General features: G+C 43.4%; 1 protein-coding gene across 3 annotated transcripts in view; it reads right to left on the bottom strand.

Annotated features, from left to right (window-relative positions):
* CBL (Cbl proto-oncogene) overlaps positions 1 to 12,408 on the bottom strand; it is an 83,018-nt gene extending 70,610 nt beyond the window's left edge. For 2 of the 3 annotated variants that reach the window (XM_027579215.2, XM_027579216.2), the window contains exon 1: positions 11,886 to 12,408. In XM_027579215.2, coding sequence (XP_027435016.2) covers positions 11,886 to 12,077 — 192 coding nt within the window. In that variant the 5' untranslated portion in view covers positions 12,078 to 12,408. The remainder of the gene's footprint in view (positions 1 to 11,885) is intronic. The other variant, XM_027579217.2, reaches the window with a different exon arrangement.
* Between the last annotated feature and the right edge of the window lie 729 nt (positions 12,409 to 13,137).

Below are 13,137 nucleotides of genomic sequence, written 5' to 3'. Positions count from 1 at the left end.
AGTAATAGAGTAAGAAAATGCTGAACGACTCCTTTATTTTTTTTTTTTAAAGACTTTATTTATTTGGTAAAGAGAGACGGCACAAGCTGGGGGAACAGCAGAGGGAGAGGCAGGCTCCCCACTAAGCAGGGAGGCTGACTCGGGGCTCAATCCCAGGACCCTGAGATCATGAGCTGAGCCAAAGGGAGATGCTTAACCGACTGAGCGACCCAGGCATCCCCTGAACGACTCCTTTAGAATAGTGAACAGGGAAAGCTTCTCTGAGGTGTTTTTGGACTAAGAGTTGAAATTACAGGAAGGATATGGTATCAGCAAAAGAGGAGCCCAGAGCGGGAAACTAATCCAACAGTCTGAAAGTGGGAACAGGTCTGGATTTGTTTGAGGAATAAAAAGATCAGTGAGACTAAAATGGAGAGCGCGAAGTGGAGAGAGCAAGAGAGAGATGTGGAATAGGCAGGGAATTAACAAGGGGACATTATGATGAAGCCTGAAATATAAGCTTTGAAGTATCCAATTAAAATTAGAAAGGACCAAATGTTTTCATATTTTGCTAAGATTGCATCAACCAACTATTTTATGTCCTGTTTCAGTCATTTACCATCACTAATTTTCTTAACCTCTGAGCCTCAGCTCTTCCACCAGCAAAAACAGAGAGAATACCTACCTCATAATAAACACGTATGAAAGGCCTGCACAGTTTCCAATAAAGTGGGTACTCAGTATGTGTTAGTTCTGCTCCCCATTTCCATTCACCTTGACCAGGCTTATCATGAGGGTAGGCAGGAATTGTGGATTGTAGGTAGAGTGGTAGACTGAACATCACCTTTTGATGACTCCCAGAAACCAGTACCATAATTCCTACCATCCTGGCTCATGCCACTGCTACCTTCCCAATCCTGCGTAGTCTCTAACTGATGACTGAAGGATAGAGAAAAGGCAGCAGGCCACCCAAGAATAGGGTGACCGACAATCTGCAAAAGCTACAGTACCCACCCCCCTCCAAGGTCCAAATCCAGCAGAGCCTCCCAATAAGAGTCTACATTTACATCCGGGGCTACACACACCAACCCACCTGTTCTCCCCATTTATTTTTAAAGCTTTTATTTATTTATTTGACAGAGAGAGAGAGCGCGCACAAGCAGGGAGAGCAGGAGAGGGAGATGCAGGCTCCCCGTTGAGCAGGGAGCCCAATGCGGGGCTCCATCCCACTGCCCTGGGATCAAGACCTGAGCGGAAGTCAGACACTTAACCCACTGAGCCACCCAGGCGCCCCATTCTCCCTATTTAAACGTAAATGCATTAACTTCACAGAGTTTAGGTTAAAATGCATTATTTGCCTAATACCTCTGGAAAAAAGATATACTTCCTTTCAACAACAAAATGAAACTAAAATTGCTCAGCATTACATACAATACCCAACGTATAACATGCAATCAATGTTAATGACAATTCATTGAAAAACATAACACTCCTCATAACATACCAGATTTAAAATATAACAAGTTAAAAAATGTCTCCAAAAACACTTGATTTGCTTGCATTTTTAAGCTAGTACCATGTACCTTTCACAAATATTATCTGTCCCTCCTTCGAATGTGACCTTATAAAGATCATTTGCAGATTAAATGTGTGCTTTTCTCAAGATCTTTTTGAGATGAATCATCACATGACCAGGGAAATCAGTATTCCACTAACAACTCTTGAGTTTTTAACACTAACACAGACCATAAAGAAAATATATAAGTAGACCTACTCTTGCGATACTAAAATCTTCTAGAAAGAAAAAGAAATGCCCTACACATATATCTCCAGAAAAAAAGTTCAAAAAAGGCTCTGTGACTAATTCAAGAGTCAACAAACATCAAAAGCGAAAACCTGCCTTTATTACTTAGTAAACTTTAAATTGGCAGTCATAGCTGGCTAAAGCATAAATGGACACTGAGCTTCAAAAACGTTCACCAAAAAATTTCTAAAAAGCTGAAGTATTTTCCTGCTCAGTGTGTCCTCCATTTGGCCAATTTTATTTGGCCTTCCAAGTCTTGCAATGGCAAAAATGGCTTCCTTTTGTTTACTTCTGCCTGTACATTTACAACATCACTCAAAACAATGCCAAAAAGAAACGTGCTTAGCTCTGGGAAAGCAACAGCATCCTTGTACGGCTGCCATACAGTCCGTTCATAATAGCTTTCTCATTGGCCTCCCTCCTCCCTTTGCTGCTGCCAAGGCTCAATGGTCAATAGAAAAAATGTGGAAAGTGCTATGATCACAATAAAGAGGAATAAAATTATGCTTGGAAATAGCTAAATTTATAAAAAGAGAAAAGGTACCGAGAACAGTGCCTAAGCCTAATTCTATTCTGAACACAGACTCTTCTACCACTAAGGAACGTGAATTTCCAATTAGGCAGAAATCTCTAAGCATAAAGGACTATGAATGACTAAGTATTTTTAGCTCTGTAGACCTCAACTTACCCGTGGAAGCAAGCGTTTTTCATTTCAAACTTTTTCATACTTAAAACGTGATTAAAATAAGATTTATGCTTTAAAATGAGTATTCAGTTTGTTGAGCTGGAACATAAAACACGTAAAATCTAGTTACAGTTTTAAAAGGCTCCATAGCTCAAAGGAGCAGGAAGTATGGCAGGAAGGACATCAGGTCTGGAGACCTGGGTTCTAGCCTGATGACCAACATTATCTGGCTATGTTGACCTTAAGCAAGTTTATTCACCTCTCTGGGTCTCAATTTCTGCCTCTATAAATGAAAGAGATCAATTAATTTCTAAAGCCTCCTTAAGACTTTAATTTCTTTTTTTTTTTTCTTAAAGATTTTATTTATTTGACAGAGAGAGACACAGGGAGAGAGGGAACACAAGCAGGGGGAGTGGGAGAGGGAGAAGCAGGCTTCCCGGCTGAGCAGGGAGCCCGATGCGGGGCTCCATCCCAGGACCCTGGGATCATGACGTGAGCCGAAGGCAGACGCTTAACGACTGAGCCACCCAGGCACCCAAGACTTTAATTTCTTAAATCTTCTTAAAGCCTCAGGTTTAGAAACTCATTAACACAGAAACTTGAAAACGTTTAACAGTTTTACAAGTACATACAGTGAAGCTTTTAAATGCTTTTTAAGACAAATTAGAAACCTATAGTTTTTCTGTTGGTTTTTTTTTTTTAAGAAACATATCATCACTAGATAACAGCCCCAAGAAAAAAGCCTTTTACTTCTAATTACTATTCTCCATTATTGATTTCTCGAAACTCCATTCAGGGACTTGAACTATAATTACTACCTACCACTTCTCAAATACCACCCAACGCTATTTATTAAAGACACTATGCCACCTATAACTAATTACCAATCTCATTACTTTCATTTATCACATTAACTGCAGGGAAAAAAATCCAACACAATGTATGATATTAAATAACCTACACATGCTGATAGTTTAACCATGCAGTTTTTATACACGGATTCTATTTTTTAAAATATATTTTAATTTATTTATCTGAGACAGAGAGAGAGCATGAGCAGGGGAGGGGCAAAAGGAGAGGGAGAAGCAGACCGATCCCAGGGTCCTGGGATCATGACCTGAGCCACCCAGGCACCCTGGATTCTATTTTTTAAAGGAAAAAATAATTCTCTACCCAGACTTATCAGTGCAACTTCAAACGGAATACTTAGCATGAACTAGAGATTAAATGATTTTAGCATCACTTTTGGATGTCAGACCCTGATTAAGATACAACTGTGGCTTAGGATATTGCAAAGGCACCAATTTGCTCTAAGGTCTCTCCCCATTCCCAATCCCCTTTCTTGTCTCTTCAGGAATGAAGTAAAGGTTTGCCTAATGATTCCCACAGAGACTTGCCAGAGCCCTTTGTATACCTTCATTTAGATCACCAGATTCTGAGCACACTGGGTCATCTTTTTTAAGATTTTATTTATTTGACAGAGAGACACAGCGAGAGAAGGAACACAAGCAGGGGGAGTGGGAGAGGGAGAAGCAGGCTTCCCGCTGAGCAGGGAGCCCGATGCAGGACTCAATCCCAGGACCCTGGGATCATGACCTGAGCCAAAGGCAGACGCTTAACGACTGAGCCACCCTGGCATCCCTACACTGGGTCATCTTTAACTCCTTTAACATCTTTTTTTTTTTTTTTAAGATTTTATTTTTATTTATTTGAGAGAGAGAGAATGAGAGATAGAGAGCACGAGAGGGAAGAGGGTCAGAGGGAGTGGCAGACTCCCCGCTGAGCAGGGAGCCCGCTGAGCAGGGAGCCCGATGAGAGACTCGATCCCAGGACTCCAGGATCATGACCTGAACCGAAGGCAGTCGCTTAACCAACTGAGCCACCCAGACGCCCTACTCCTTTAACATCTTTAACAGCACCTGGCATACAGCTTGTGTTCAATAAAAGTGTGACTGTGGACAGATGCCAACATAATTTTCACCTAAGGTACCAAGGAATCATATTTACATCAACAAACTAGACAAGGAGTGTGGGAGGAAGCAAATTTTTTGGAGGGCAATGTGCTAATATATATACTTTTAAACTTGAATGTATGAGTCTTTGGACCCAGCACATTTCATTTCTAGGAGTTTATTCTAAAGAAATATTTAGAAACTGCATAATGTAGAGTCACTGCAGCACTGTTCCTAATATTAAAAATCAGAAATAACCTAGATTATCAATATGAACTTATTAGATAAACATATAACTATGAAATCTTATACAATCCTTAAAAAATAAAATTCAGGGAGACCTATACGTGGCATTAACATGGTAAATCTCCATAATATAGCAAATTTTTAAAAAGCAAAAAATTCTAGAACCATTTTTGTTTAAAAGTCCCACTTTTGCTTAAAAATGTACATTCTGAGTACAAATTACTTTTGAAATTTAAGAACGTAATAATTAAAATCTTCAACATAAAGATAACCCTACTGCTATTTCTTAAGGGAAAAAATAAAGTCTGTCAGCTCACCTAAGATAAAAGCAACTGTGGAATGGAGGCTTGCTGCTTCAAGCGTGGTCCCTGGGGACAGCTGCACGGACATCACCCAGGAGCTGGTCAGGAATACAGACTCATGGGCCCCACCCCAGATCTACACAGCCTCCACATTAACAAGATCCACAGATGGTCTGGGGGCGCCTGGGTGGCGCAGTTGGTCAAGCATCTGACTCTTGGTTTTGGCTCAGGTCATGATCTCAGGGTCATCCCTGAGACCAAGCCCTGCGTCAGGCTCCATGCTCAGTGGAGTCCGCTTGAGTTTCCCTCCCTCTCCCTCTGCCCCTCCCCACCCTCTAAAAAATTAATAAATCTTAAAAAAAAAAAAAACCCAGATGGTCTGAATTCATATTTAAGTCTGAGAAGCACTGGCTTATAAGAAATCGCTTAACAGAGCCTGAACACCAGTTCAAGATCCACATGAAAAACAAAAGTATTAGCTGGGTGACTAAGGTTACTTCATCTCTCTGAATCTCAGTTTCATTCTCCTCAAACACACTATTTTGATATTTCTGATATATCAGCAGATGTGACATGTAAACTGCTCTATAAGGAGTGATGAGAACTCAGTTATCAGTCTTAGTGAGTAAATGCTAAAGTCAGGAACTTGCTCAAAGTTGATAAATCTTTCCTCGGCAATGCTGCCCATCCAACCCTCTCACAGCCAGCTGGGGAAAGGGACTAAGGACTGGAGGGATGGAACCCAAACTGTAGACAGTAAGTACCTCTGGAGAGGTAGTCAGGTGGGAGTAGGAGAGAAGGGGACGTTTACATTTTGTTCTGTGTATGTTATGACTCATACACTGTTTTTCACAAAGAGTGCTACACCTAGGTACTGCTAGTCAAAGTAGGTCTAAGAAAGGAAGAGGTGGGAATAAGGATTGCATCTCATTCATCAAGTATCAATATGCTGGCCTCCATTTAAGACTTCCTCATGGCTGATCCCAGAGCCAGAGGAAAGAGTAGTCAGATAGTCAGAGGTGGTTCTGAGAAGGTGCCCAGGCAGCAGAGTCGGCTAAGCAAGACTCACTATTCATCCTAAAAGCTGGAGAGAGGAGACCCGGAGTCGTTGTGGGTTTCTTCTGAAGGAATCACAGGAGCATCTACGATTGCGGCACAGAACCTTCCCAGGGCCTGCAGTCCCCAGGAGGTGTACACCCCACCAGCAGTGCCATCGCTGGCACCCCTTTCCCTTCCTCCTCTTGGAAGCTGCGGCAGGAAGGAGCGCTGTGGGGACAGAGCTGGTGCTGGCTTCCATGCTCCTGGCTGACTACTCCCACCTATTTCCTTCCAGCACAAAATGTGCTAATCATGAAAACATTTCACAATGACTTGCTTGTTATAACCCCCCAATTCCAACAAACCTAATGTAGATCAGAATTAACAACTTCATTAAAAAATGTGATTGAAGTTCAGACTCAGTTTTCAAGTTAATACTTAATTTGTCTTTTTTTTTAATGACCTAGGTTAATCATTAGGGAAACGGGGTTTTTTTCATAGTATAAACATTACTAAATTGTTGTTTGAATATAACATGAATTCTGTTGGCAGTAAGAGTAAGGGACCAATCTGCCCACGATTTATCAGATTTAATGTATATATACTAACGACATACCAACCACATACTAAAAACAGGTTTTACTCCAGCAAGAGTTACCAAAAACGTCAACCCAAGTTATAAAATGAACAGATTCTCTTCTCCCCTGGCCCAACCTTACTTTTCTATATACCTTCCAAATTATCACGAATCATGTGAAAATGTTCACGGGAGCTCGTGTTTCATAAGGAATTAGGAAGAATTTTACATCCTTTGGGGGAGGTCTTAACAGCACAATCATGTTTTACAATGACTATATATTACCTTTATAACCGAGAAAGGTAAAACTACTTTGAGTAAATAATACTTCAAGTCAGCACTCAAAAAAAGAGATTCCCTACCTGATTCCCAATTTATCATACAGAGAATGAAGAGGGACTATGTTTTGAGCTCATTTTATTTTGTTAAATGTTTGCACTTCATTCCCCAAGTACCACGTTAGGCCCAGGACCTGAAATGAAGACAAAGCCTCGGTCCTGAAGAGCCCTACTGGAGGGTAAAACAGATGGGAAAAAAAGTGATAAATGATACCACAGACAATACACACTGAGTATAATGGGAAAATCAAATGTACAAGCCTCTGTGATCACCATGCAAAGTACCCAACACACATAATTTGGAGAGACACAAACCCTTAACCTGAAAGTAGATAACATGATATTTCACTGAATGATATTAAATGCTATCCTAATATCAGTCAAGAGAATGTCTACTCTGCTTGAGTGTGTGAATGGAGGAACGTGTGTGCGTGAAGATTGTTTTATGCCTACACAGGTCACTTTCTGAATAAATGGCTTTCTGTTACGGAAGCTTTGCTGTATACCTGAGAAGGTACTGTATGGAGGGAATAACTAAGCCTTAGGAGAGAGGTAATCCTGGATTCCACATCAGGCTCCACCACTAACTAAATTACGTAACCTCTCTGAGCCTAATTGTCTCCATCTATAAAACAGACATGATACCACCAAAGGGCTACTGTGAAAAATAAGTTTAATGTAATTAAAATTTATTCCCACCCCCACACCTTTTCTTTTCAGTTATTCCTCTGGAACATACGAAGCAATTTAAATATTTACAAAGCACTTACTATTGTGTAAAGCCGCATGACTGGACACTGCAGGAGATAAGCAGATTATAGTTGCTGTCCTCATGGAGTTTACAATCTTGAGAGGTTAAGATAAACACTGAAGAAATATGTACACTACATTTAAACTTAAGAGATCCTGCATCACTTTGTACACACTTATGTGGTCCCTTATCTCCTAGAAGGTAAGAATTCACACCTAGTAACTTTGCTTGGGACTCAGTATGCGAAGGAAGGAAGAGAGGGAAGGAGGAAGTAGTCCAATGAAATACACTGAATCATAAATTCTATTTAATGCACCTTACTTCCAAATTAAAGAAAGTTACTTAGGTACTTTTGACGGGGGGGGGGGTGGGGGGGTGGTGTAGGACAAACAGAAGATAGGTAGCAAAAGGAAGAATCACCTTTTGAAAATACTTTTTTAAACTCATGCCTTAAAAGGAAAATTTTTTCCCTCATAAATCATAAGGGAATTATAAATTCTTTTTCTAAATATTATTTATTTGAGAGAGACCGCATGCACCCGAGCGGGGGGGGGGGGGGGGCGGCGGGGAGGGCAGAGGGAGAGAGAGAGAGAATCCTCAAGCAGACTTCCCACTGAGCCGGACATAGGACTCGATCTCATGACCCAGAGGTCACGACCTGAGCCGAAACCAAGAGCCAGATGCTTCACCAACTGAGCCACCCAGGTGCCCCATAAATTTTTATAAATTATATCCCATTAAAAAAAATCAACATTGGGCGCCTGGGTGGCTCAGTCATTAAGCGTCTGCCTTCAGCTCAGGTCATGATCCCGGGGTCCTGGGATCAAGTCCCACATCGGGCTCCCTGCTCGGCAGGAAGCCTGCTTCTCCCTCTCCCACTCCCACTGCCCTGCTTGTGTTCCTGCTCTCGCTACCTCTGTCTCTGTCAAATAAATAAATAAAATCTTTTAAATAAATAAATAAATAATCAACATCTTAATGTTCTAATGATATAAGCTGATTCTAAATAAAAACATAGTATAGGCCTAAAATACAGCCAGCATGTTGCTCTACTTCAGAGGCGGGCAACCTACAACCTCCAGCCTTTTTTGTACAGCTGCAAGCTAAGAATGGCTTTTACGTTTTTAAAGATTTGTAAAACAACAACAAAGAAAACAAGACTAAGTGGGTTCAGCAAAGCCTGAAATATTCACTATCTGTCCCCTCAACAGAAAGTTTGCCAACTCCTCCTGCTCTACTTCATAACAGAATGTTGGAAACAACAATAAAACAGAATTTTGAATCTCTCACCAAATTAAATACTTTAATACTTCCAAGTTGAGGGGCGCCTGGGTGGCTCAGTAGTTAAGCGTCTGCCTTCGGCTCAGGTCATGATCCCAGGGTCTGGGGATGGAGCCCCGCATCCGGCTCCCTGCTCTGCGGGAAGCCTGCTTCTCCCTCTCCCACTCCCCCTGCTTGTGTTCCCTCTCTCCCTGTGTCTCTCTCTGTCAAATAAATAAATAAAATCTTTAAAAAAAAAAAATACTTCCAAGTTGACATTTAAGGCAATTTATAGGATTTCTCTCTCCACTCCCCTGCCCACTTGTCTCTTACTAGCCACTTTCTTCACACCCAAGTATTTATATAAATATTAATTACAAGATACTAGGCTAGCACAAAAAACTCCCAGAGGCTGACCATGTCTTTTGTGAAATAACAAGTGTTCTAGCACAAGCATTTTCCCAACAATGAGTTTAAGTTCCACAGTGGATTAGTAAATCGGGCCTATGTTGACCAGAACCCATGACTTATGCCAACTTCTCCATCTGCACATATTCAATATTGGGGGAGGGGAGGACACCAACAGTTCCCAGTGCTAAGTCAATAAATTGATTATTAATAGACTGGAATAACAGTCACCTAGCTTCAATAACGAGGACAAAACAGGAAAGAGAAGGTGACTTAGAAGCAAATTCAGTAAGCGTGTGGGACACTTGTGGATCTGACAGTTAAGTTCTTTACCACTTACATCATACTGCATGAAGTCAAGGGTTACTGACACATTTAAGACTCTAACAATAAAAAAGTGAAAAAAGACCATCTATGCAAGCATAGAAGAGACAGTTCAATCTAATACTTAACAAAAGTACTCAAAATCTGGAGAGCAGTATGAACCTATCAGACGAATGTATCAGAAAGAAGAACTAAGTTTCATTTCAGTAAGACTAGTTAATATGTGATACAGAAGAGTACTAAAAATTACCTTCCAGGACAAGCAACACAAGAGGAAAACATTACCTCTCTCCCAACACTGGAAAGGAAAAGCTAGGCACCTACTCTCCCTGAAACTATCAAAACCTGAAAAGCACTCAGGATGAGTCTTTATCCTTCCCAATTAAATATTCTGAAAAAAAAAAAAAAAACCCATACACATACTTTAAGAAATAAAGAAATAAAATTTAAAGAAGGATCTTATTTGAACTACTTTATAGAGATTCAAAAGTTTAAGAAAAGTTTATTATTTTCAAGGAAAGGGCTTTGGTCAATAGTTTTGATGTACTGCATACATACATCTTACACAAGAAACTAAAAATACAAATGTTTTCTCTATTCCAGGAGAATTTTTGTCCTTAGCTATAAATCCTTAAAATGCGAACCTACAAACTTCAGATACTGAATACATTTGGTATTTTTTTTAAAAAGGTGTCAATGAGTTCAAAGTTTCCTTTCCCTGCCTAACTTTCTGTAATGGTTTTATTATGATTTCTAATAACGAGATTAGCACTACACCACCAACATAATGAACATACAAATACTTGTATCTTTAATTACAGCACCAATTATTTAACATGAGAAACACCAGCCCTGAAAAAGTGGCTCTGAAACCACTTGTATGCACCGCAGGAGTGTTAATTCACGCACCGGTCTTATTAAGCATTTATACAGAACGTTTATATTTGCCAAGTGTTTCATAATCATTTTTATTAGCTGTTTTACTCCAAAACAATCCATGAAGAATTTACAGAAGAGGAACCTAGACCTAGAGAGGAACCAAAGAAAACCAACTTTACTCTGGAGGAAATAACACCGTTCTCTTACAATATGCCAGATACTTCTAATTACTTTTCAAAAATAAGTTATGAATTCACGAATGTGAAAAATATTAAGGCAATTTGTATTGAATTCTCTGGAAATGCTTAAACACTTTTAAGTACTCTGGACTACTATATTTCATTATACAGACACTATAAAGAAGTAAAATTCTCCCAAACGCCAAACTTAATGGCCAAATATAAAAGCGGTATTTTTCACACTTGCTTTAAAAAAGGTCATCAAAGAAGCTCATTGAACAAGCTTAAAGCCAGGTCCTGCAACAAGGAGTCAGGTCGGTCACGAAAAAAGTAGAACCCAGCAAAAGCAGCGTGAGGAGGAAGTTCTGGAAGCAGTCAGAATCTGGAAAGAGTATGAATTTGCTGCTCAGCACGCTCAGTTAATACATCTTTCCCAAGATAATGGTTCTAACCAGAGCTTGTGGTTTAATCTCAGCACCAGCAATGGATCCCATCCAATGTTTTGGAGGATAAAAACTTGCCCCAGCGCTGGATGTGGAGGAAAGTTCCTTCCTTGGCCCATTTAAACATCCCGAATTTCTTTTATCTTGGTGTTACATCTTAATGAGAAAAAAACTCTGCGCTCGCTGCGAGCGCAGTTTGCCTGCAGAGTTGTCCTGACCCCAGGTCTCTCAATCAGAGCCCATAAACGTTAACTCCCGAGTCAGAGCTCGACTCCTCATCCAGCTAACAACCCCAGCCGGTAAATTGCACACTCTTCTTCGCCCTCCCCCTCCTTCCTGGGGCCAATTTCGTGACCCACATCCCTAGACCCTGCAGAGCCCCAAACTCCGCACCCCCCATTTTACTTCCGCCCCGGTGGCTTCCCAGTTAACCTTCACCCCAGCCCCCACCCCATCTTTGTCTCGCTACCCCAAACACACCACCTCAACGTTCCCCACTCCCAACCGCAGCCCTTCCCCCACCGCCGACCCCCACCTTCCCGGTCTCTTCCCCACCCCCACGTCCCCCACCCTCTCGGCCGGGTCACCCCAACTCCTCGCCTCCCCAAGCCCCGCATGACCCGTCCCCTCCCCCAGCTTCCTCTGTCCCTTCCTTCCCCTCCCTCGGCCCCTCCGCCCACGCCCACCCCTGCTCCCGCGGGTCCCGGGCAGGCCTTTCACCTTGTCCATGAGCTTCCAGCACTTCTCCACCATCTTCTTGTCCACGGTGCCGGGCGGGTGGGGGCTGAGGTGGTGGTGGTGGTGGTGCGGCTGGAAGGCGTCCTTCATGAGCCCGATCAGGCCGCCCGAGCCCGAGCCCCCGGAGCCGCCGCCGCCCCCGGCCCCGGAGCTCTTTTTCACGTTGCCCGCCATGGCCCGGGGAGGGTTGGGGGCTCAGCCGCGTTCGCCGGCTCCGCTCCGCTGCGAGCGAGGGAAAGAAGGAGGGCGTGAAGGAGGGGCCTCTCCCGGCTGCCGCCGCCGCCGCCGCCGCCGCCGCCGCCGCCGGCTGTCCGGGCGGAGGGAGGGGCGGCCGCGGGGAGGGGAGTGGGCGGCGACGGGAGCGCGGGTCCGCGCGGGCGCGCCCCTTCCGAGCGCGCGAGCCCGGGGACGGGAGGAGCGCGCGGAGCTCAGGGAACCCAGCGGCCTGGTCGGGACTGGGTAGAGACCGCTCCTGCGCCACCCCCTCCGGAGCCGCAGCTCCCGGAAAGCCGCGGCCAAGTTTCCGCGCCGCCTACCCCTCCCTTGCCCCCGGGGGCGGGCCCAGGCGGAACTTTTGCGCCTGCGCCCCCTGCTGGAGAAGCCGGGAAAGGGAGGGGCGGGGCCCGGCATGGAGTCTGCGCACGAGGCAGAAGCCGAGCTCTCCATGTTCCTTGTGGGCGTTCTTTGAGTGGGTTATTGGGATATTTAAATGAAGACAAGTAGCCGTGGAAAGAACCTCAAGGTCAAGTCTTTCCCCCATACCTGATAGATGAGGAAATTGAGCTTAAAGCCATTTGCTTCTTCACATTGTGGGAGAAAAACGGAAGCTCTTTCCCCACCCCTTGGTGTTTTGAACTCATTAAATCGGCACCAAGAACAGGAATGTGACTGCTGCGGATTGTTCAAGCCTGATTACAGCCCAGAAAGGCTTGAGACACTCAGGCCGCAAGCTCTTCTTCCAGGCCCTTTGACCTTCTGAAAACAAAACACTTCCCCCTTTTTTGGCTTCTGAACACTAGTTCCTTTTTCTGGGAATTCAGTATGTACTTAAGATTCCCCAGCTCAGCGCATTGGGCTCCATGCATTGCACCGCAGGTCAGCACCGCCAGCACCAGGCCTTGACCACAGAAGCTGTAAGACAGCTGTGAGCTCTGGCCAGAGGAGTACTCGCTCCTCTCATGGAAGAGAAATGCAGTTCCCAGTTATTTCCACTTCTCTAATCTAAAAGTTCTGC

Source organism: Zalophus californianus, chromosome 11 (genome assembly GCF_009762305.2).
Source record: "Zalophus californianus isolate mZalCal1 chromosome 11, mZalCal1.pri.v2, whole genome shotgun sequence".
NCBI classification, from domain to species: Eukaryota; Metazoa; Chordata; class Mammalia; order Carnivora; family Otariidae; genus Zalophus; species Zalophus californianus.
The sequence above is the reverse complement of the archived record's forward strand: the minus strand, read 5'-3'. Positions and strand labels throughout refer to the sequence as shown.